Below are 23,970 nucleotides of genomic sequence, written 5' to 3'. Positions count from 1 at the left end.
AGCGTAACTCTCCCCACCTAACGGCACACTGGCCGCCCTTGGAAGTGCAGATGAGATCGCCCTCGCTACTGCGGATGCCCTGGCCACCGGCAACTCAGCGCATGCGCAGGCCGTCTCCCCTCCGCTCCTCCTCCACTTTCGTCCTCATGGCACCACTGCACCTTCCTCCTGCTCTTTCCTCCTTTCTTCACGATGGCCTTTCTTTCATCTACCGCTGAGCTCCGCGTTCGCTTTCATTCTTAGCGGCGCTCGTTCGCTTGGTTACACCGACGACGCCGTCGCTCGCCGTAGGAACGGTCTATTAAGAGCTGCGCTCTGAAGAAAGATTCGTGGTGGATATCGCTATCAGTGCACTATACGACGCCGCGGAAATATGGGCTGACCATCATGCCGGAGAATATTGGAGCCATAACCCGGCTGCTTTCGCGAACAAGTTACGGGTTCTGTCGAACAAGGATTCTGTCGTTACGTCAGGTCGTAGTCTCTTCACTGGTGACCTTACACAGAGTGCAGGCGATACTAGTTGTTTGTAAGAGTGTGCTTTTCTCTTGCGTTACTTTGATTTTATGCTTGTTTTATTACGTTTCTTCGTCGTATTGTGTAGCTGCTTTATTATTCTTTCTAGTTTTTTCATTCTCTCTACATGGGTTATTATTCTTTCGCAAGTGCACGTTTCTCAATTTCTTCTGTTACTCCTAATGTAGACTATATATATATATATATATATATATATATATATATATATATATATATATGTGTGTGTGTGTAGAGAGAGAGAGAGAGAGAGAGCCAGATAAATAGATATAAAATAAATATGAAACAAGAAGAGAGGTATGTTAAGTAAATTAATAAATTAAGAGACAGTCACCAAAACTGAAGGAGGTCAGGAGCGAATACTTGTTCGTCACAAGTGCAGGAAGAGGATGGTGCTACAGATCACAGCAATGCCGTCATTATCTAAAAAAAATCAGTTGGGTTTGGCTCAGTGCGCACTATTATACAATGCCGGGCGCGGTGCTTATCACTTCATTGATGATCATTACTGTATTCTCCTTTTTTTTCAGAGCAATAAAACTTACGCACCGCCATATGATTTTGACGCCACGAGTAAGTACTTCCTTATAACAAGCGTCGTATGGTATGGTATGAAAAACTTTATTTAGGTCCTGAGGGATAAGTCTGGGACTGATGCGGGCCGCTCCCACGTCGGTACAGAGAGGCCGAGCCCCTCTGCCGTCACACGGGCCCTCTGGACAGCCCTGAGTTGGTCCGCCAGCACTTCACTGTGCAGCATCCGCTGCCACCATTGTTCACCTTGAGAACCATCACCGGCCAACGCCAAGCAGCGCCAAAGCATGTGTTCTAAATCGAGCAAACCCCCACACTTACTACAATAGACTGAAAACCCGCAGTCCGGATTAATTTTATTCATGATGACCGGGTTAGGGTACGTTCGTGTCTGCAGAAGCCTCAATGTAACCGCCTGTGGCCTATTTAATTTAGAATGTGGCAGGGGGAATTGCGTGCGCCCTAAGTAATAGTGCTTGGTGATTTCGTTGTAGGTTAACAGTTGGTCCCTGTACTCAAGAGTCGTCCCTATTCTATTTATTCTTCTCGTTATTTGCTGCTATACGCATCGACTGCAAAGATATGCGTGTTGCTAGTGAAGTGAGGTGGTAAAGTGTAATTAAAAAAAATGGAATAAGTTTGACTAAAGGACGTCTTCCTATGAACGCACGCAAATCCCACCAATGTGAAGCATCACTAATGAGAGGAAGGCTACACATGGGTATATCCTATTCCATTTGGTTAATCAACTTGGCGGAGGTATAGTATTTGTGAAAGGCCTGCTATTGTAATCATATTTCATTGGGAAATTAAATTACATGCTTTTGAACGCGCCATTTTATTCACAAACAACGGGTGCTAAAACGTAAGGCTATTCTAAACTTTTATATTCCAATTCTGCAATCAGCCCACTCCACGATTGGTCAGAAAAATTCCGGGCCGCCTCCACTTTACCTGTTTCTCACGCGACGTCACGAAAACCACGAAAACGCCCCATCTTATATGATGTGTGCACACTGATTATGCACGATTAGACCGAGCGAAAGAAAAGTAATTATTTATTATTTGACGCCTTTTTCGCCATAATACTCTGCCATTGATGAAACGTTCTCGGGCTGCGCCCACTTAACCTGTCTGTCACGCGACGTGAAACTCGACGTGAATACCGCGAAAACTCACCGTGTCAAAGAGACGTGTTCGCGCCAAAGCCGCATTGATGTGCCGAATTTTTTTTTGTTTTTTCTGAATAGCCGCAGACTGCCCCGTTCCGAAAGGAATTGATGATGGCTGCCACCGATCGCTCAAGCACTGACTACTCACACCTGCCGAAGAGCACGGGTTTATTTGCGTACAATAAACATTTTTCCTTGGCAGTATAACGTTATCGAGCCCTTTCGGCGCGTATACAACATCACTTTACCAACCGTTATTTGCCGAGGATTCGTTCTGGCGGCATTTTTAACGTTCCGTTGCACACCGCCGCGATTTTCTATCACCCACCGCAAGCTAAGGGGAAGCGGGCACATCACAGACGCTGGCCCCACCCTCCACATCCGGTTATCTACTTTCACTGTGCTGGCTCGGCCCCATCGAAGTCCTCTACGCTTGAGCTTACTCCTCGCCTCTTGTCAGCCAATTCCATAAGAAAATCTGCTCGATGTAGGTCGTGCTATTTATTCGCTTTGAGAAAAAAAAAAAGTCACCTCCTATAAACGAGGAACGCGTTAGCTTGAGGTGTTCAAACAAAGCTGCGCGTGACCGTCCGAAATTTGCGTTGGCGGTTACGTAAATTTGACGTCAGGAGATTGGAATAAAAACAGATTATAATATTCTTGCGTTATAGGGCTACACCTTTCAAGCCAACTTACATTTTATAGCTTCATATTTTATTTTAATTCATTGCTTCATATGTACACGACGTTTAAGGAAGCGTTTGGCAAGCACGCCTAAGTCAAGAAAGCTGGTTACGATGGGTGAAGTATTTAATCATACTTAATCAAAATAACCACGCCAGTAATGATTAATCGAGCGCAAACTTACAGGACAATCAAGTTACAATAATGTTGGGCATCGATTAAGCAAATTTTACCTATTTACACGGATAAACTTTGGAAGCACTTTCTCGATTTATATTAGAACAATGAAATCGAGGGTTCGACGGAAGCCCGTCTGGTCGGGATGAAGCATGAAGTAATAAAACGATGGACACCGACCAACAGAAGTGCTAAAAAATGAATAAATCTAAAAGACGTTTCGGCCTCGCTACGGAAGCCTTGTTCACAATGGACTTAGAAGTGCTAAAAAATGAATAAATCTAAAAGACGTTTCGGCTTCGCTACGGAAGCCTTGTTCACAATGGACTTTTTTGGAAGTGCTCGAAAATGAATAAATCTAAAAGACGTTTCGGCCTCGCTACGGAAGGGAAGCCTTGTTCACAATGGACTTAGAAGTGCTAAAAAATGAGTAAATCTAAAAGACGTTTCGGGTTCGCTACGGAAGTCTTGTTCACAATGGACTTTTTTGGAAGTGCTAAAAAATGAATAAATCTAAAAGACGTTTCGGCTTCGCTACGGAAGCCTTGTTCACAATGGACTTTTTTGGAAGTGCTCGAAAATGAATAAATCTAAAAGACGTTTCGGCTTCGCTACGGAAGGCTTGTTCACGATGGACTTTTTAGAAGTGCTAAAAAATGAATCAATCTAAAAGACGTTCCGGCTCCGCTACGGAAGCCTTGTTCACAATGGACCATTGTGAACAAGGCTTCCGTAGCGAAGCCGAAACGTCTTTTAGATTTATTCATTTTTTAGCACTTCTGTTGGTCGGTGTCCATCGTTTTATTACTTCATATTAGAACAATGAGAGTTAAGTATGCTTAAACCTTAATAATATGATACGGGCGGTTTACTTGCATAAATTCTGAAGAATAAGACGAAAGCTTGCTACAAATCATCAATTGCATCTATAATTTACTGAAACGTGTGGTGTCAGCGAACACACCAGTATAATATGACTAAAGTTGGGGGTATTGGTTCATTATGTGAAACAGTGTAGTCTTGTCTTGCCCTGTCGTAGCCTCCCCCGTCTTTTATCACTGGTCCAATAGTGATTCAAGCATATCAAGCGGACCTGAGGCCAGCTGCCGAATTAAATAAGCTGAATGTTCTCCGGCAGTACCAGAACGGGACGTGTAGCTGAACAACGGGAATTAGACCCGGACGCCTGTCCGATTTGTCATCCGGCAGCAACCGAGCGGGCCCACCAGGCGGCAGCTCGTGCCGCAGCTTCTTCACTTCAAACAAAAAGCGTGAGCCCAAATATACGTAGGCGGCGTTAAATGGGAGTGGAATTGCGAAGGTTAGAAACAGCGTGGTGCCGGATACTCCAACTCACCAGCGGGAAGAAAAATCGGGCCGTCTGCAATGCGGCTTTTTAAGATACGCGTAGAACGCACCCTCCCCCCCCCCCCCCCCGGAAATGTTCTCATGAGAAAACCCATAGGCCGGTTTTAGGGAAAACTTGTTGCACTTGAAGAAAAGGTAAATGCTGTAGGAACACTGTAAGAAGTAGGATTTTCATTCAGGGCCGGGAATTTTTTACAATTCCCAGAATTTTTTTTTTAGGTTAGAAAAAAATTGGAGCGCGAAGTCTACACATCAGCAACTCTGCGTCAAAAGCAGATATTGCTGTTCTGTAAATAGCAGATGTTGGAGCTTCTAAATCGCAAAGAGACGATATAAGAACATACAGATTACATATAGTTTTTAAACTGTTTACGTCAGTTTTGCAAAGGCCCCGCTGAATAATCAGAGGTATATTTCGGAGCGATGTATATTACACCAATTTTATCCGCGTTTGATATGTTATCTGTTGCATGTCGTTTTTTTTTGTAGTACTTAGCTACAGAGTTGTAAAGATGATGCTTGAGTTTAAATAATGTTGCAATTTTGCAGTATTCCTTAAAACATACGCTGACACCCTTAATAAAATAATGATCCATCTAGAGCCTCTAGATTTCTAACTTTTCTTCTTAAGTGCAACAAACTTCATGAAAATCGGTGCAGAAGTTGCAGAGATGAACGATTTCTCCGTTCCTGTGTGTAGAGGTAAACGTTCTCGAGCTAAAGCTTGCTCTTTTTTCATTAGCTCGTCACCGGCCTAATGTTCAACGCCCAGGCAGCAGCAGCTGCAGCATGCAGTTTTTATTCCCCCGCCTTGAAGTGCAAAATGCGTGGTTGGCTTCTATCCTGCTCTACACGAGCCGCCTTAGTGTGAGGCTTCTTCGGAAAAATGATCCTTGACTATCAATGCCGGAAAACTTTCTGCGTCTACTTGGCGACAATGATAAAACGTTAACGGCCGACCACAATGTGATCAGTCCAGAGGGTATCACGAAGGAAATGATTACAAACGAGAGTTAGTCATGTATGCTTTGTTCAAAGGCGCACCGTAGATGTATGACATAGAACTGCATATACTGCAGGTGTTCCTTTTAGACCATGCAGAATTAAAAAAAAAAATCGCCTATGGCAGATAGCATAATTTCAGTCATTGAGGCGGTAAACACAGAGAGGCGCACACTACCTGCGTGAATAATCGAAGTGGTTAGGTGGATAATTAACACAATTAACAAATTAATTTTCTAATTATTATTTTTACACCACATAATGCAATATGAATTGCAGCCTGTGAGTTCGCAAGCCGTGTCCACTTGGAACCAATTTTCACGATGGCACTAGTTTCGTGATGTTCATTCCTAAAGTGGACGACGAAATGCATGGACGTTTCAGGTACATTTTTGCTTCAGTGCATAAAACGTAGGTATGTTAACTGAGTGGAACAATAGCGTATTTTTGCCACACGTTTCACGGCGCGTATCGCGAAGCCTGGTGACCCTTAGAAATTGTTCCTAGCGAACCTACCTTGCCAGCTCACTGTCTACAAAGAAAAAATTATTAGGGGAAAGGTTAATTACGGATTTCTTTAAATTAGGCGAATATGCATTTCGACTTCTCGTGCAGGTATCTCCGCCTCTTGTAATACCCCTCAAAGACTGGAGTTTTATTACCTGCCACAGGCGATTTTTTAAAATTATGTTTGATCTTAAGAAAGAAACCTTATATTGCATGCTTTAGTAGCCGAGTGGTGCAGTGTCGGTATTTTAGTCACAACACAGCCAAGATAGACGGCTTTATTTGCACGCTTTCTGCAGTGTACTCAAGAGAAGTGTGTTACAACCTATTGTCGCGCTATTTACTCTTCCGTTACTAACTGCGGTTATACCAAGGTATTGATTTCTATAACAACTATAGGTTGTAACTGCAATAGCCTTTTCTTTAAGAGCGTAATTTTTGTGACCATTGCCGGTCGTTCTTTTGGAATGTTGTCCTAGCAGACGCCAAAGACTGGGGAAACGCATGCTGCACCGAGCAAGCGAGCAGTTATGGGAAGCAAGCGTAAAGAAAGCCCTGGATACGCCGTTACGAATATCACGAGGCTTGCAATGTGGGCTTGTTGGTAATGCATCTTCAAGGGGTGTACGGTAGCGCGTGATCCAACATATCACTTATAAAAATGTTTCGCTCTGAACGTTTATCTGTTCACGTGGCTCTGACTCATGTTGGCTGAGTGTATAAGTACGATCTGGTTTTCTGTAATAAACATTGTTGGTAGTTAGCGCTCTGTGCGTCCCTGTGTGTCTTCTTTTGTCCCGTCTTTTAATCGTGCTACCGTACACCCCTTGAAGTTACGAACATCGCTGATAAAGCTGCTAGGGAATTTCTTACAAGTAAGTACGCTGCACCTTCGACGAAACAGCGCCCAACTATACGTATAATATACTTCATTTTTGTCTCCTCAGGAAAGAAGCCACACAGCGGGGATCAAGTGATGTGCAACAGCTCGTTCTGCCTGCACGAAGGTAGGTTTTTGCGTCAAAACCTTTGCCAGATTCCGCCTGCGCGTCGTGAACGACCCCTGCCGTATACCTGCGAAGCTGCGGCCCCGCGCCTATGTGTCCTCCAGCATTCAACTCGGACGCTTGGGGCACGGAAACTCGGCGATAAAACAAACATGAGCGACACGTGTCGCGTAGCTCATAGCTGCGTTTAAAATTAGGGAAGGGCAATCAGCGCCATGAAACGCGCAACACCCGCACGGCCTTCACCTTGTGTTGTTTCCTTTATTTTCGCTGCATCCTCTACCGATGCTATAAGAATGTGTCATCGCTTAAGTTATGTCACGTAGGTTGCACAACATTCTGAAAATTTTGGCGCGCGTTTGTACCGTGGAAATTCTGTACGAGCGTGTGGAACGAGCTCACGCTGGTCGAGGTCTAATTGTTGGGTATTTATAATCCCCTTTTATCCGTGCTGGGGCAGCATTGCTTTCATAATCCCATATAGACTTACGGTCATACATTTTTGACAAGTAAGTTAGCCAAGCAAAACTAATCGTGCTGTCCCATAGTGTATAAATGTTCTTGATGTGTTCACATATAAGCAACGAGCACCATTCGTGGAGCTCGTGTAGGTAACCTTCTTGCTGTACTTAGCAGTAAAATTCATTTGCCGAATATTCTAAGCAAACTTGGCCTGCAGGAAAGTTCTATATACAGAGTGTCCTGCGTAACTTGTGCCGAAATATAAAAATGCGCGTGTGCCACGTAGCTAGTCAAAACCAAGGTAATGTTGTCTGCCGCCGCTTAGAGCAAGGCAGACGTGCTTTTGTCATGCATTTTGCCAAATGACATAATTAGCTATTAGTAATTAATTAACGCTGAAAATATAATCAAACAAAAATTTGAACAAGAAATACTTTGGCGATAATCAAAAAGTATCGATCAATCTTTCTTTCGCTCTATACGTGCAGCATAAAAGTTTTTTTCAACGCCTACAAGAAGCCCGCGAAGGCTGCCACGCAACTATTCGCGCGACACTTTTGTGTTTTCCGCACTTTCTTCAGCGCTTAAAAAAAAAAAAGACAAGAACTTTTATGGCAACTTTGTGTAGCCGCCGGCAGGAGGCGACACAAGTTTATGCTAGCACCGTCGCGGGAATGGATTGCATTCCCATAAACGAAGGCAGTTTCGCATTTTTTTTTTCTTAAATCAAGGCAACTAACTGCGCAAAATGTTACGTTGAACGACGTAGACTACCAGTTTCAATATTCCTGCGAAATGTGAGCCCCAGCAGTCCAGCGGTAAGCGTAAAATCGTTTTTCGAACATATTAAGCGAAATATGTACGCTCTAGTACAGTTGGATCGGAAATGTTGAGTTCTCCTTTGGCAGAGGGAGGGCATCAAATTTTGCATCACGATCTACTCCTAAAGGTGGTGTGTCAAAACAGCTAAAGGGTGTTTCATTTAACTTCATCGAAACATTCAAAATCTGCAAATGCCACGTGGCTGCATCGAACCAAGGTAGTGTTGTTCGTAGGCGATTGGAGATGCTCACATAATTTTTTTTTTTTGCATTCCGCCTAGTTACATAATTAGTGCTAATTAATTAATCACCCTATCAAATATTATGATTAGTTGAAAAGTGTCAATGAGAAAATTGCAGAGCAATATGAAAAATTCCTGATACAGCTTTCTGTTGCTCGATACGCGCTAGACAAGTGTTTTTCGGAGCGTGAAAGAAGCCCGCGCGAATACGCGCAAAATGCCTCGAGCGGCCAGTCGCGCGGCAATTTGAAACACGGTAATAGTGAATAGGTAATACGTAGGTGGTTTGAACTACTTCAGCGCAAACCTTCAGCCCGAAATCTCTGCTTGTCTTACAGCGGCAGTTAGGGGCACATCTCCAATCAGAGGGCGTTTTCGCGACTTCTGCGCTACATTTCCCATTTATTAAGCGCACCGCGCCGTTGATTTTCTTTTCATGCGCACCTAGTAGTAGTATACGCGTTGCAAACATAAGTTAGTCTATCCACGAGAGCTGACTTCATGTTGAGCTCATGTGTCTTATATGACTTATGCTGTGCTTTGGTTTTATTATAGTTATGTGTGGTCAACTTTCCGTTCTAATGGGCTTGATGGGATTTCTTTTTATTTTGTTAATTGTCTTTTCTACATTTATATGAAATAAGAATGTTCCGGTTTGCTTCATGTGATTTCCGTCGTCAATTGTTTTAGTGCATTTACGTCACCTGAGCGTATGACGTTTCTGTTCTTGTTACTTTTCGTTAGTTCAGTGCTGACTCGTCATTTCTTTTTTCGTACATATTTGTTCTATGTGAAAAGGAGTAGCCGGAAAAGGAGTAGCCGCATAAAGGCGTCAACATTTTCTAAATGAAAAGAAATGATCGAGTTTCACGTGCCAAAACCACCATGAGACAAGCACTAATGAGGGACTCTGCACCTGGGTTTCTTTAAGGTGCACTTTAAGCATAGTACACGGCCTTTCTTATAGCGTTAACGTTGTGTCGCACGCTAGCACAAGCGCTTTACGCTATACTAAAACTATCTATAGTGAAACGCTTCGCCGATCACGGGCAACCTTTGACCCTCTCGTAACGCTGTCTTAAAGACAGCCTACCAAGCGCGAACCTTTTCATTTTGTTCGCAGCGACTCGTCTGTCTGCGATCTTTCATCGCAACCTAGACCCCTGCGACGACTTCTACGCGTTCGCCTGCCAGGACTGGCTGGTAACCTCCAGTGACCAGGAAAAGTACGAGCACGTGAACGACGCACTCTCTGGAACCGTCGAAGAGCTGGCAAAGGGTATTCTCGAAGGTGGGACAAGTGTGTCGCTTTTTCCCTGACAATGCATATCAAGAGTGACTGCATAAACGCGCGATGCCTGAGCTGGTTACTGTTGCCGTTTTCAGAAAGCTTGGGACAGGTTTCGCAGAGAATTATTTAAGCTGCCATGCAGGCTAGGCGAGGACATCAGAAGGCAAATTGAAACCTAATAGAACGGTTTCACTTTTCAAAGTAACCCGGGAATTATAGAAGACACTGTGCGGGGGCTTCGGATTGACTTTCGATGACCTGTGACTCTTTTACGTGCTCCAAAATCATAGCACGCGAGCGGGTTGCTTTCATTCAGCACCCATCAGAATGCTGCTGCCGTGACATGGAGTCGAACGCGTGACCTTGTTCTTACCGGCAGAGCGCCACATCCACTGAACCACCGTGGCTGATTTAACAGAGCGTTTATGCATTGCACGGTGGCACGGACGGGTATGCAAATACAGATAGGCAGTATGCGTCTTCTTCACGTGCGCCCAATGCGGTGGCTGAGAAACTGGCGTGTGCCGCTGCAGAGGAAGACGTCGCCGGTTCGCGTCCCGACCGCGGAAGTCGCATTTAGATCACGCCGACGTGCGAACGTTCTCGCAGATTTGGATGAAGGCTCACGTTAAAGAACGTCAGGAGGCCAATTAGTCAGACGACCTCAAATATGGCGCCTAGCATAGCCTCAGCGTTTCTTTCAAACGTGAAACCCCACGAATCTATTATCTTCCTGTGCAGATCAAACGAGAGATATGAGCCGATTTGCGTGCGTTAGAGGGCGTTAAGGTAGGAAAGGCTGTCGTAACATTCGCATTCAGTCTGTAATTGAATAGCCGCTTCTATGCTGAATTCAGGAGAAGCACGAAACGTGACGAAGCCTACATCCATTCTATACAGACGCAGTCGAGCACGTAGCGCACGAAAGGCTTTGACGCGTATGTGAAGCCACCAAGGGCCTCTTCAATAACTTCCCTGACACGGTTGCCGAAAGTGAACACGACGAAAGGAAAAACGTGTTGCGATAAATGAAGTTACCAATGATTATTAATTCGTTCGGCAGCTCAAGAAAACTGGCGCGCACAAATTCATCACAAAGTGCGCATAGGTTCCCGTGTGCAATGTAAAATAGAAAAAGGAAGAAAAAATACTTTCGCCAATTAATCAGTGAAAACTGACAGTACTTGCCAATTTGGCGGGCAGTGCTTCGAAAGCACTGCTTTAAATCAGGAACCGAAGTCTTCCACAGCGAAGGAGTAATATAAGGGCGAACGTAACATATTGTTTTTTCGTTCTTATTACTGGCCTTTAACGGAGCATGCGCCATAGAAATTCTATTTTTCTGGGTTTCGCTGGGCAATCTTTATCACTGCCCGACGAACGTGTCACAAAACAAGGTTCTTTGTGCAACGATGCAACGCTAAAAATGCTTAATCTCTAGGTCTCTGTTGCAGGTTTTGTGCCTACAGAAACGCAAAACGTCTTTTTAGGCAAAGTGAAATTTAACGTGTCGAATTCAATGACTTAAGGGACACTAAAACGAAACAACAAATCAGTTTAGTCCAATAAAGCATTGTTTGAGAACACTGCAGGCAGTCATTTCAAAATAATAGTGTGATTATTAGACGATAAAATGAAGGTCGAAGCACCAGTATTTGAATTTCGCGCCTAAACCCCGATCCCGGTACGTCAGCGTGACGTCAGGGATTCCAAAGTATGTTTTCTCATTTGGGCCGCGTTGGCTGAGTAAAGGTTCCCGAAACTTGCCATGTTGAATATTTGGTTCCTTTAGAACACAATGTAGTCTATCTGTACCGCTATATATATTTAAGTAGGCCCCAGACGATGCCATCAAAATCCATGACGTCACAGCGACCAGGTGCGGGAACTTCAAGGGGGCGTCGCCACCCGTCTTTCGTTCTTGCGCTTTTTCTGGCTTACCAAGCGTCTTATCGTGGTAAGAGTTGTGTTTTTGGTGTAGTAAAGATGCAATTTACTAATCCAGAAGAAATCATTTTTCTCTTTAGTGTCCCTTTAAACAACGAAGGTGTTCTAAACTCAATTGCTACGGAGCATGTTATGACAACAAGGTTAGCATTCACGCTTGCAAAAAGAATTAACGCTAAACTTTTTTAGCAATGTGACCATTGGTGTTATAAGTCTTCTTGTAGCTTACTACCTTTTAGGATTGATTATTGCAAGAATTAACAGCATCGAATAGGTGGAGCTCCTCGTAAGAAAACTGCAGCAAGCCGACACGAAGCACTAGCTAGATAACGTCACAGCGTGGGGTAAATTAAAATATATTTTGTTACCTCGGTGTCCGCCTTTGTCAGCATCTACAAATTTATCATACGAGAATTTCAAGTCTCGTATGAGTAAGGACACTGATGCAGCGCAGTGTCCGTGCCCTCGCTCTTGTTAGATTTAAAGCACAGCTCTTAGGCGCCCGTTTCTGTGGCGAGCGCGGCGTCCCTCGGCATAACCGAGCGAACGAGCACAGCGAATGACGAAAGCGAACGCGGAGCGCAGCGGGAGGTGAAAGATGGCGATGGCGAAGAGAGCGCGAGGAAGAAACCACAGGAGGAGAGTATGGCGCAAGCGTGAGAAGAAAAACGTAGTGCCGCGCAAGACGGGCTCTGCGGCGACGATGGCTACGAGATGGCGCCACAGTAGCGCTCGTCGTCTGTTCACCGGTGATGCCACCGATTCCATATATGGAAACGAAGCATTGCATGAGTGGAGCCGTGCGTACGCGCTGCCTCTCGCGATCTCCCGATTAGTGAGGTAGTCGCACCGCACCTCGCTCCGTTTGCAACGTGCTGTATGAGATATTGTCTGCGCCAGCCAATATATCGCGAAATAAGAACAAATGTAGAGCTGCGCTCAAATTTCGCATTAGGGAGTATCGTAATCGTTGGTGAATTTTTTGCAGCGTAGTTTGAGCGTTTAACCATTTTCGTGGGTTGATCCGGAAGATTGTGCAATTTAACGCAACCTTAAAAAGCACACGTTGGTACACCACCGCCGTGCGGTGGTACTGGTAGTAGCGGTGTCACCGTGCCGTATACCGCACGGTGGCATTGTGTAAGGGGAACGGCTTCGCATTCTTCTATCGCGACAGCTATCGCTTTGAGACGCTCTTCGTTTGAGGAGCTGCACCCCTGCGGTCAAAGATGCTGCACGCCGTAAAATAAGTTATGCCATTATTAGCGAATAACGGTGTAAATTAGTTTACCGTGCACGGGGTTCCAAACTGGTCCTTGAGGAAATGGTGCTCAATGTACCGGTTGGCTCCCGCGTGTTGGCAAGGCATGGTGGTAAAAGGAGTCCCACCCTTAAAACAGCGCCAACTTAGCAGCGCTACGCGCTAAAGGTGGTACATAGCGCCCAATAACCACCCCTCAAAGCCTGCTAAACGCATTATTGAGTGGCAATATTTCGCGATGTTCTTTGCATGGTGATCGCTTTCCAACTAGTTCACCTGTCTGTTCTACTGCACCTTTTAAATGCATAAACATGTGGTTGCGCATCTTTTAGAAGTGCGCGGAAGTGCGCACTGTTGCCATCCCATAACCATGACCACCCATGAAAACCTGCAGGTTACCTGTGGCTCCAGCTTACACGAATTTAGCGCAAACAGAAGTGGTATGCCACGTCTTCCCCCGGAAAGCGTTCCACGATGGATAGCATGCTGGTTCGTCTGCACTCAGAAGACGATTCGCCTTGCCAGAAAAGCAGTAGAGCTTTTTTGTCACTTTGCTGCGTCAGTGAATTAAAAGGACAACAATTGTCCCGTAAACGACGGAAGCGGTGGCGACACGGACGAAGGCCGTAACAACTCTACTTTGATATTGTTTTACAGCCGGACCGTCGTCAACAATGGCTCCACTGTTGCGACTTTACGAAGCTTGCATGCAAGACGGTACGTGGCTCTCTCTTGTATGTGTATGTCGTGGTGGTTCAGTTGCTCTGGCGTTGCGCAGCTCAGCATGCGGTCACTGGCTCGATTACTGGCCGCGGCGACCGCATTCCTATGGGACGTAATGCAGAAACACTCGTGTGACCGTGTTTTCGGTGCATATCAAAGAACCCCAGGAGGTAAAAACTAATTCGGAGCGCAGCACTTTTGCGTTCCTCGTTGCCAAATGTACTGCTTCTATATGTTAGGCCACACAGAATAATTCTGTTGCGTTACAAAAACTCCGCAGCGGGGTAACAAATATTCTGTCTATAGAATTCTTTAGCTATCGCAGCACACAGCAAAAAAGGGATGTTACCGTAAGCGTGGAATTTTCCCCGCACGTTTACGCAAGGCGATCACGAAAGAACTCGCCAAATTTCTATGGGTCCAGCAAAGGAAATTAACTGCCGTAAAAATAATCTGTAACAAGCATGTGACGCCCCCTCGTTGGCCCGCCAGGCTCGGTGGCCTGCAAGGCTCGGTAGGCAACATTGGTCACCGCACCCAATAAACACCGATGAGCACAGCTGCTCGGTGGTCTGTCATCGTTTGTCACCACCACGCTGCGGAGCGTCTAACAGAGGGTGCCTCGAGCCCTCCCTTGTTCACGAACCCGGGCGGATTGTGACACTGGCGACGAGTACCCACGGATCGTCCCACGCCGCCGCGACGGCGAAACACCACCCCCAGTTGCTGCCGCCATGCCACTGTACGGAAGGCTCGAGCCGTTCGAGGGAGATGGGTCCGTCTGGCCAATTTACGAGGATGAAGCCCACGTGTTCTTCGGGGTTAACTACACACCCGAGGCCAAACAGCGGGGAATTTTCCTGGCCAGCTGCAGGACCCGCGTCTTAAGTCTCCTGCCCGACCTTCTCAAGCCAGCCACGCCGAATGTTAAGACGCTGGGTGAGCTGCTCGTCATACTGCGCTCGCATTTCAACCCAGCACCGTCCACCCTAATGGAGCGTTTCCGCTTGAACAACCGGAGCTGCCGGGAAGGAGAGACCCTTGGGCAGTTCGTTGCTGCACTACGAAGGTTAGCAAGTGCGTGCCTTTTCGGGGACCAGCTGTACTCGCTGTTCCGGGACCGTTTCATCTGCGGCATCAACAACATCACCATGCAGACGCGACTCCTAGAGCTTCCCGACCCCTCGCTGTACGACGCTGTGAAGGCAGCGCTGGCAGTGAAAGCTGCCGCCAAGGACGCCGGCGAGATTTCCCGTGCAACTGGCCCACCGTCGGCGGAAGCGGCGGTTAACAAGTTGGCGACAAAGGGCAGTTTCTGCGGTCACTGTGGTGGTGCCGACTCCCCCTCATAGTGCCAGTTCTCTCAAGCACAATGCTTCACGTTCGGGAGAACTGGACACTTGGCACGGGTACGCCGAAGGGGAAGGACGAACAACGGACAGCAGCAGCAGCAGCCTGCTTCAAGCCCAGGTACCACACAAGCCCGCGGCCATAGTAGCCGTCGCAAGGGTATGGGGCGGGGGCATGCGGCAGCAGGCTCGATTTCTTCAGCGGTCAAACTCCACGTCGTGGCCGAGGACCCACCGATTTTCGACATGTGGCACACAGGCCTTGTACCGTCATCTGTGCCGCCATACATGCTGACCGTCGAAATCTGCGGGCACCCCATTTCCATGTAGCTGGACACAGGGGCCAGCGTGTCGGCTATGGCCGGGAAACTGTTCAAGCGTACTTTCCCCGGCGTCTCCGTCGAGGCTTCGGGTGTGATGCTACGCAGCTGCCCGGAGTAGCTGCGCAGCATCAGGGTCAGGGTCAGGCACATGTCGGCGTTCGCTTTGGTGAGAGGATAGCAACCCTTCACCTTTACTTAACCAAGGAGTCATCGCCGACGCTGCTGCGCCAAAACTGGATGCATGCACTGGGCGTTTGTCTGCCAGAGTACCAGGAAGCCAGCCTGCATGCGGTGAAAGACGCCCCAGCCTCCTGTCCAAGTTCAAGTCCCTGTTCCAGCCAGGGGTGGGCACATTCGCCGGCACGACGACTGGTATCTATGTACCTGAAGGAGCCCGGTCACGTTCTTTCAAGCCTCGCCCACTGCCGTGCGCCCTGCAGGTCGGGGTCACCAAGGAGCCTCAACGGTTAGAGAGAGGGCATCCTGGTGCCCGTCAAGAGGTCTGAATGGGCCGCTCCCATCCTACCAGTCCTGAAGCGAGACGGCAGTGTCAGGATATGTGGGGATTTCAAGGTTACCATCAACCCCGTCGCTACCGTCGAGAAGTACCCACTGCCCCGGATAGAACATATCTGGTCAGCGTTGTCCGGTGGACAGAAGTTTACCAAGCTCGACCTCAGAGATGCTTACCAGCAGCTGGTGCTCCAGGATGCCTCCAGGAAGCATTTCACAATATCGACAACATTGGGGATCTTCCAGTACACGCGCTTACCGTTTGGCGTGGCCTCAGCCCCAGCCATATTCCAGAGGGAGATGGACAACTTCTTCAGGGGCATGAGTCACGTGGCGGTGTACTTGGACGACATCCTGGTTACTGGCAGCGACGACGGGGACCACCTGCAGAACCTGCACAACGTCTTGGCACGACTACAGGACGCCGGCCGCAAGCTCAAGCTGGAAAAGTGTGTTTTCCTAGCCCCCAGCGTTGAGTACTTGGGACATATCATTTCGCAGGCAGGCCTAGCCCCGGCTCCCCGCAAAGTTGATGCGGTGCTCAAGGCACCTAAGCCCCAGAACAAGAAGGTGCTTCAGAGCTACCTCGGCCTCATCAACTTCTACAGGAATTTCCTAACCAACCTGTAGGAGCATCTGCAGCCGCTCCGCTTCGAGATGGTCAGCAATGGGTCTGGAAGAAGGAGCAGGACCGGGCCTTCCAGCGCAGTAAAGAGCTAATCACGAAGGCTCCAGTGCTAGTACACTTCGATCCTGCCAAGCCTGTCGTCCTGACTGTAGATACGTCGCCGTACGGCGTGGGAGCCGTCCTGGCGCACTGAAACTAGGATGGCGAGGAACGCCCTGTGTCGTTTGCTTCTCGCTGGCTTCATGCTGTAGAGCAACGCTACAGCCAGCTGGACAAGGAAGGCTTGGCCCTCATGTTCGGTGTCGGACGCTTCCACCGGTATCTATTGGGCCGGAAGTTCGAGGCGGTCACGGACCGCAAGCCGCTGTTGGGACTGCTGGGGCCTGACAAGGCGGCTCCTGTGCAGGCTACCTCGAGTGGTACGCTGGGCCTTGAGGCTGGCGGCTTACAGTTACCAGCTGGTTTACCGTCCGGGAAAGGACCTGGGACCTGCTGATGCCCTGAGCCGCCTGCCCCTGCATGAGGTGCCTGATGCCGTTCCAGAACTTGCTGAAGTGTTCATGCTGGAGCACGCGTATCCGGAGGTGCTCTCCAGATCTGCGGTATCGCAAGCGACCAGCCGGGACCCAGTCCTGTCTCAGGTGGTCAAGGCGGTGTCCCGTGGGGAGGAATTGGTTAAGCAGGCCACAAGGCCGCTGAGCTGAGCTTGCAGCAGGGCTGCCTACTGTGGGGTACCAGGGTGGTGATCCCACAATGTCGCCGGTCCAGGGTGCTGCAATTGCTGCACGCGGGTCATCCTGGCGTAGAAAAGACCAAGACGGTGGCCCGGTCCCATGTTTGGTGGCCTGAACCAGGACATCGCTCACATGGTACAGCAGTAGCAGCAAACGACTTTATTGGGGTCCTGAGGAGCTAAGCGGGGGCCTGCAGGTACCTACCCAGCCGTTGGCTAGTCCCATGTCGGAACAGAGAGGCCATGCCTCTCCGCTCGTTCACGGGCCCTCTGGACAGCCAGGAGCTGGACGTCCTGTCTCGGGTCTGTGATGGCCTTCGTCCAGTCTTCTTCTCTGTTAAAATCCTGTAACACAGGGCACTGCCAGAGCATGTGATTTAATGAGCTAAATTCAGTGCCACAATCTGGGCAGAGTGGATCGATGTCCGGGTGGAGCTTGTTCTAAAAGCCCCTAGAGGGGTAGGACCCCGTCTGGAGCATGCGAAGCGTGCTAGCTTGTGGCCTGTTGAGCTTATGATGGGGGAAAGGAAAACTCTGCCTATTCCCTCTGTAATGAGAGGTGATTTCATGAAAAGTAACCAGTGGATCACTGTGGACGAGCTCTCCCGAACTCACCCGAGACACCATCCCGTCGCGGCATACGAAACCTCGCGCACGGTCGTGGGCTATCTCATTGGGGTTCAGGTGACCCGGTAATACGTCTGGTCCCATGTGAGCTGGGAACCAGACTATGTGGTGAACAATGTCAGAGGGGTGTTTGCCGTTCTGCCAGATCTGCCGGGAGCATCAGCGGGCCTCACGTCTTGTACAAATCGCCCCCTGGCCGTTCCCACAGAGACCCTGGCCCCGCCTGCATGTGCATTTTGGGGGGCCCTTCAAGGGCCATTACTTCCTGGTCGTGGTGGACGCCTTTTCGAAGTGGGTGGAGGTTCTACCTGTCACCATTCCATGAGAAGGCGCGACCATCGCAGCGCTACGACAGGTCTTCGCCGCCCAAGCGTTACCGGACGTTGTCTGACACTGGTCCTGCTTTCGCCAGCACAGAGTACCTGGCCTGGCTGACGAAGAACGGAAGCCGCCGGATGATGCTTCCGCCGTACCACCCTGCTTCAAATGGTGCAGCCGAGCGGGTGGCGCAAATCATCAAGGACAAGCTCGAGAAGACCCAGACTGGGGATTAGCGGACGCAGATTGCCCGGATACTGTTTCAGTACCGGACCACGCCCCACGATGTCTCTAGCCGTGCCTCCTGTGAGCTCCTGCTGGGTCGGATAGTCAGGACGCCCTTGGACGTCTTGCTCCCGGACCTCCGATCCACAGTGCTCCTGAAGCAACTTAAGCAGGAGCTGGCTGCTGACGGAGCGTGCCGTCCCGGGCCTTTGCCGGAGTGGGGAGCTCCAGTTTTCGCCAGGTACTTGCGTCCTGGCCCACCCTGGTCTGCCGGACAGGCGGTGTCTCCTGCCAGCGCCTCATCGCTGCTCCTCCGCATGCCAGATGGGGCCACGTGGCACAGACACGCCGACCATGTTGGGCCTCGCCTCGGGACCTGGCCAGCACCCTCGACTTCTAGACCGCAGAAGGACTAGCGGCAGCACCAGTCGCTTCCAGCGGAGCACCGCCCACCTCGGAGGCGGTAAGCGTTGCCAGCCGTGCGCCGCCCGTTGGGCCGGTGTCGAGCCCGTCACCACTCACAAGGCCGACCACTGCGGACCCTCCGGATGGAGCGAGGCTGGCTCAGGCAGCACCCGGCGTTGCCACACCCGGCCCGTCAATACCAGTGCCCAGGCAGAGTACTCGACGGCAGAGGCCACCGGACCGTTGCTCGCCTGAGTAGCAGGCACCGTCGACCCGGCTAGGACGGAGGCAGAGCCTCGTACTTTGAACTTGGACGTTTTTTTGTGGTCGACAAACAAACTGGGGGTAATATTGTGTAACACGCATGTGACGCCCCCTCGGGCATAATCTTCGTTGGCCCTCCAGGCTCGGTAGGCAACATTTGTCACCCCACCCAATAAACACCGACGAGCACAGCTGCTCGGTGGTCAGTCATCGTTCGTCACCACTACGCTGCGGAGCGTCTGTCTAACGGAGGGTGCCTCGAGCCCTCCCTCATTCACGAACCCGGTCGGATCGTGACATAATCTAATAATCTGTGATTCCTCGACCGTCTCTGCAAGAATATCTTATTTTACGTGTTAGCCCTAGAATAATTCCCATTGTATTCTCCATATGTGCTCCTTAGAAGAAAAAATGAGCGCTCAAAATACTGTTAACGTTGCTGAAACGTTTGTGCTGAGCGTGAGCGTTAGTATGCACAGAGATCAGTTTAATTTATTCCTCTTTTGGGGTCAAAAAAGATTGTTTCAAGCGTCAGCGATACATTAGAACGATGACAACAGAGCTGTTGTATAATGTAAGTGTGCTCTACACGGCATCAACCACAAATTTTAATGAAGCTAAGGATAGGGCGCATTCCCCAATTCTGCCTGACGTAGCTCTCTTTTCTGTGCAAACAGTTCCGCCATTTGCTCACGGCTTCGAAATTCTTAAGCTCGCAATTCGAAATACTACAGCAGTGCACTTAAATTACGAGTACATTTTGTCATCTGCTTCCAACCAGACCGAGAAGTACAAGAACTTACACGTACGAGGAGATTTCGTCATTTTCTTGCTGTAATAACTTCGGCCTCCACTGCCGTTTTTAAAGATATACATTCACGTATTGGAATCCTTTTCTTGCCTACCTCAGCCTCAGCAAGTGGCGCTGACTTGCGTGAAACGCTGGCATCGTTTGGACTGGACATCACCAAGGTCGATGCCCCGTCGCCTGAAGACGTGTTGGTGGCAGCAGCGAACGTGCTTCTCGGGCTTGGGATCGCACCGCTTTTGTCAATAGTCTTGCAACCGAATCCTGAAGTCAAGGGTGCCACGATATTAGCGGTAAAAACAATAATTGATCTTCATAAAATTGGAGTGCCTGATATGTAAGTATGCAGAATGGGTGAACAAAATTTAGTGACCATGCATATAATAATAGCTAGTGTCTGGTTGATTTAGTGATGATACATAAGCCCAATAAAATCGCATCTTGTGTTTGGAACGCTTGAGTGCAGTTCTGGATATTCTAAGCAGGGCAAGATTGTTCGAGGAGCACAAGAATATCTCGCTTGAGTCACGGTACATCGCCGGGCCCTTTTTTGCTCCTAGCGTTATCAGCGGTTTATATCAGCAATACGACAAGCATTGCTCGGCTGATTGTTCTGTTTGATACAATTTGCACTGCGTGCTCAAAGGCTTGAGTTTGCGTGAGGCTTGAGTTTGCACTTATCACCTAGCTATCACACTGACCCAGCTCACAGCTTAAGAAAATTTTTGTTTGTTTGATTGGAATTTCGCATATTGAATTCCGGTAATATATGTTTAAAGTGAACAATGACATTACATTAGTACAAGTTTAAACGCTCGCGAACGAAGCAAAGTCATCAAATTCACCTTTTCGAAATGCACTTTAACAACTGACCACGGCAAAAGAAAAAAAATATAAGACGACTCAGATCTGTAAAATGCCTTCTGTACAACATGTTCGAGAAGCACGCTATCTTCTTCAGTATGGTCCTTTCCAATTGACGTTATGCACTGTTCGCCTGAGGTTCTGTGAAAATCTTGCTATCATAGCGCTCACGCAGGCGGGACGCTTCAATATCATTTTCACTACAGTAAACGTCAATTCCTCAGGCTTTGACAAGCTTGCTGGTATCCGTAGAGATCCGCAAATCTGACAAATAAATAAAATGCTGCTTGACAACGCTAGTCTCTACGTCCAGCACACCGGGTACAGTGCCATATGCTCAATGGCGTATGTATACAATTTCCACCACACACTCGATCACCAGGCCATTTCGCACCACAGACGATGGGACGCGTTGACAGCTGCACATGCACATTTTTTTCAATAACGTTCACCACTATAGTCAACTTCAGCGTTTTTCTGCATGTATGTCTGCAACGCCAAACGCAGTTTACCACTTATTTCGCTAAGCTATGATTTCGGGTTGTTCTAACTGGCAGTCATGAAGTATTTTGCCTATACTGACTATTATGAATTGGCCGAAGATCAGACGGCTGACTCGACATAAAGAATCGCATGTCGAATCCTAGCGTTCCTGAAAAGTGTGTGATGTGACAAAAAGATTAATCAACACATCTTTCTCTTCGCCATCTCACTCAAGCACTCCTCCGCTCCACGTTTGGCGCTTTCCGCGGTACGGTTACTACAGTGACCTTGGATTACAATGGCAACGCGATCAAGTGCTCCACTCCACATAAGCAGCTGTCGCTGTCAAGAAATATGTCACACGTCTTTGCAGAAGCACGAGGCACACGCTTCGTGAGAGAGAAAAAAATGTACCGTTTAACGATAGCCCTGTCGTCGATGATTTAATTCATTGAAGTTTTAAATCAATGCCTCCACTACGGCATACCTCTTAATCAGAAAGTGGTTTTGACGCGTACAACCCCATAATATAGTTTATGCCTCATTTTCTGCGATTTAGCGCATCTGCTTCGTCGGCTTCCTGCCGAATAACGTGGGCCGACTCTTGAAGTAGCGCAATAGTAAACTGGGTTGATCGAGGGGATGGGCATGTTCTAAAGTGCGCTGATCCTGGAGGCAGTGCGATTTCCGTTTGCGTGGATCCCGTGGGTCACGTGGTGGAGGTTTCTGCGCCTTTCTGATTTGCCGGGCAAGCACGTCATCGCTGTGCTGCAAACGACGTTGCAGAATGCGAACAGTGCTATGCAATTCTCGGGACGTGGTTTTCGATGTCCGGTGTGCTAAATCCAAATATCAGTATTTTCACGGCCGAAGCGTACGCGATACTTTCAGCGGTGAAGCATATAGGGCAAACAAATCTAAATAAGGCTGTCATACTCACAGACTCATTAAGTGTTGTAAGAGCCCTAATGAGCTTCCAAAGGCACAAGAAATCCGTCTTTAATGAACTATACATCTTGCTATGCTCAGAATATATACGCAACCAAAGCATTGTCCTATGTGGGATACCTGGCCACAGAAGCATAAAATGCAATGGAGCTGCTGAGGAAAACGCTACGTTAGTTCCTTTTAGTGAGGCAGACATAAATAAACCCATACCAGCTACAGACCTTAAGCCCTTCTTACGCCATAAGTTGAGAAAATATTGGCAGGCTCAGTGGGACATTGGAAGTATTGAACAAGCTACACATTATGAAGCCAAAACTAGGGAACTGGATATCTGATAGAAAAGCAAGACGCAAGGAAGTACTTCTTCGTAGTTTAACAATAGGGCATATTTGCGGCACTCATTCGTTCCTTCTAACGGGAAGTGATCCTGCGACATGTACAAAGTGTGGCAGTATATAGCCTTACACTCCTCTATGACCTTCTTGAACGCTTTGAAACAGAAGCAGAAAAGGAAAAAAGTACTTCCATTCCGCATATAGTCAACACTAACCTTTACACCCTGCATTTCTTCTATGCCAGGAACCTCTTTTTGATTTTAAAACAGCATTGCAATTTTTAGCAGCAACCGGCACATAGAAAGTCATTTGGCCAGGATATCTGTAGCACGACCTCTTCTTGGAAATTGTAAATGCAATACAAGTACATTTTTAAGCACGTGCCTACCAGTCCTTGCGCCGAAGGGCTACCTGAGGTACTAGTGCTGCTGTCACCAGCATGTCATACGAAGTATTCTCCATCGCAAACCTTTTTATGATCATAGCGTACATTACAAACCATGGTCATTATTTTAGTATATTTATATTCTAGGTGTTTAACATCAACCGAGTTGAGAGCTTATTTTATACAGTTGTGAAAACTCTGCTCCAGTAGCTGATATAATCGTGCACTTAATGATAAAACACTTTGACTCTGACACACAAATAAATTTGTTGTCCATACTAAATACTATCTGGGAAACAGAATACATTCCATTAGCACGGAAAGAGACTGTTGTAGTCCCTGTCTTGGAACAGGGTATGGACTCATTTTCTGTGCCAAGTTGCCGCCCTATAGCCCTAACAAGCTGTGTCTGTGAGCTATTTGGAAAAGTGATCAATCGCCGGCTTTATTATTGTTACACTTCCTCAAATCAAACAAATTTCTTTACCCAGATCATTGTGGATTTAGAGAGGGCCGATCAACAAGTGACCACCTCTTAAGGATTGAGGCTTACATTCGTGAAGCTTTTGTCCGCAATCATTTTTCCCTGTCGGTGTTTCTTGATATAGAAAAGGCTTATGGCACCACCTGGAGCTACGAGATTTGGGAGACCTCTGGGAAATGTGTATACATGGCTACATACTTAACGTAATAGAAAGATATTTATCCAACCGCACCTGCCATGTTGGAATTGGCAATGCGCTGTCCGGGTCATGTATCCATCAGACTGGGATACCACAAGGTAGAGTACTTAGTTGCATCCTTTCTATTGTAAAAATTAATTTGTAACGTTCATCTATCCCGCAAAGTATGTTTTATTCCACTTATGTTGATGACGTGCAGATATAATTCAAATCCTGTATCCTTGCGATCTGTGAACGACAGGCTCAATTTGGCCTGAAAATGTCGAGATGGGCACAGGAGAATGGGGATTTAAGCTAAGTCCATCTAAAAGATCCTGCGTCCTTTTTTTTTTTTTTCAGGAAATAGA

At 47.8% G+C, this 23,970-nt stretch overlaps 1 protein-coding gene across 1 annotated transcript in view; it reads left to right on the top strand.

Moving 5' to 3' along the window:
- The window catches only part of LOC129387477 (uncharacterized), a 41,412-nt gene extending 21,146 nt beyond the window's left edge, over positions 1-20,266 (top strand). The window contains exons 4-8 of the mRNA XM_055076399.1: positions 1,065-1,107; positions 6,926-6,985; positions 9,634-9,801; positions 13,667-13,726; positions 20,028-20,266. Of these exons, the coding sequence (XP_054932374.1) occupies positions 1,065-1,107; positions 6,926-6,985; positions 9,634-9,801; positions 13,667-13,726; positions 20,028-20,266 (570 nt within the window). The remainder of the gene's footprint in view (positions 1-1,064; positions 1,108-6,925; positions 6,986-9,633; positions 9,802-13,666; positions 13,727-20,027) is intronic.
- Positions 20,267-23,970: the final 3,704 nt, after the last annotated feature.

Source organism: Dermacentor andersoni, chromosome 2 (genome assembly GCF_023375885.2).
Source record: "Dermacentor andersoni chromosome 2, qqDerAnde1_hic_scaffold, whole genome shotgun sequence".
Lineage (NCBI taxonomy): Eukaryota > Metazoa > Arthropoda > Arachnida > Ixodida > Ixodidae > Dermacentor > Dermacentor andersoni.
This window is presented reverse-complemented; position numbering and strand designations above follow the sequence as displayed.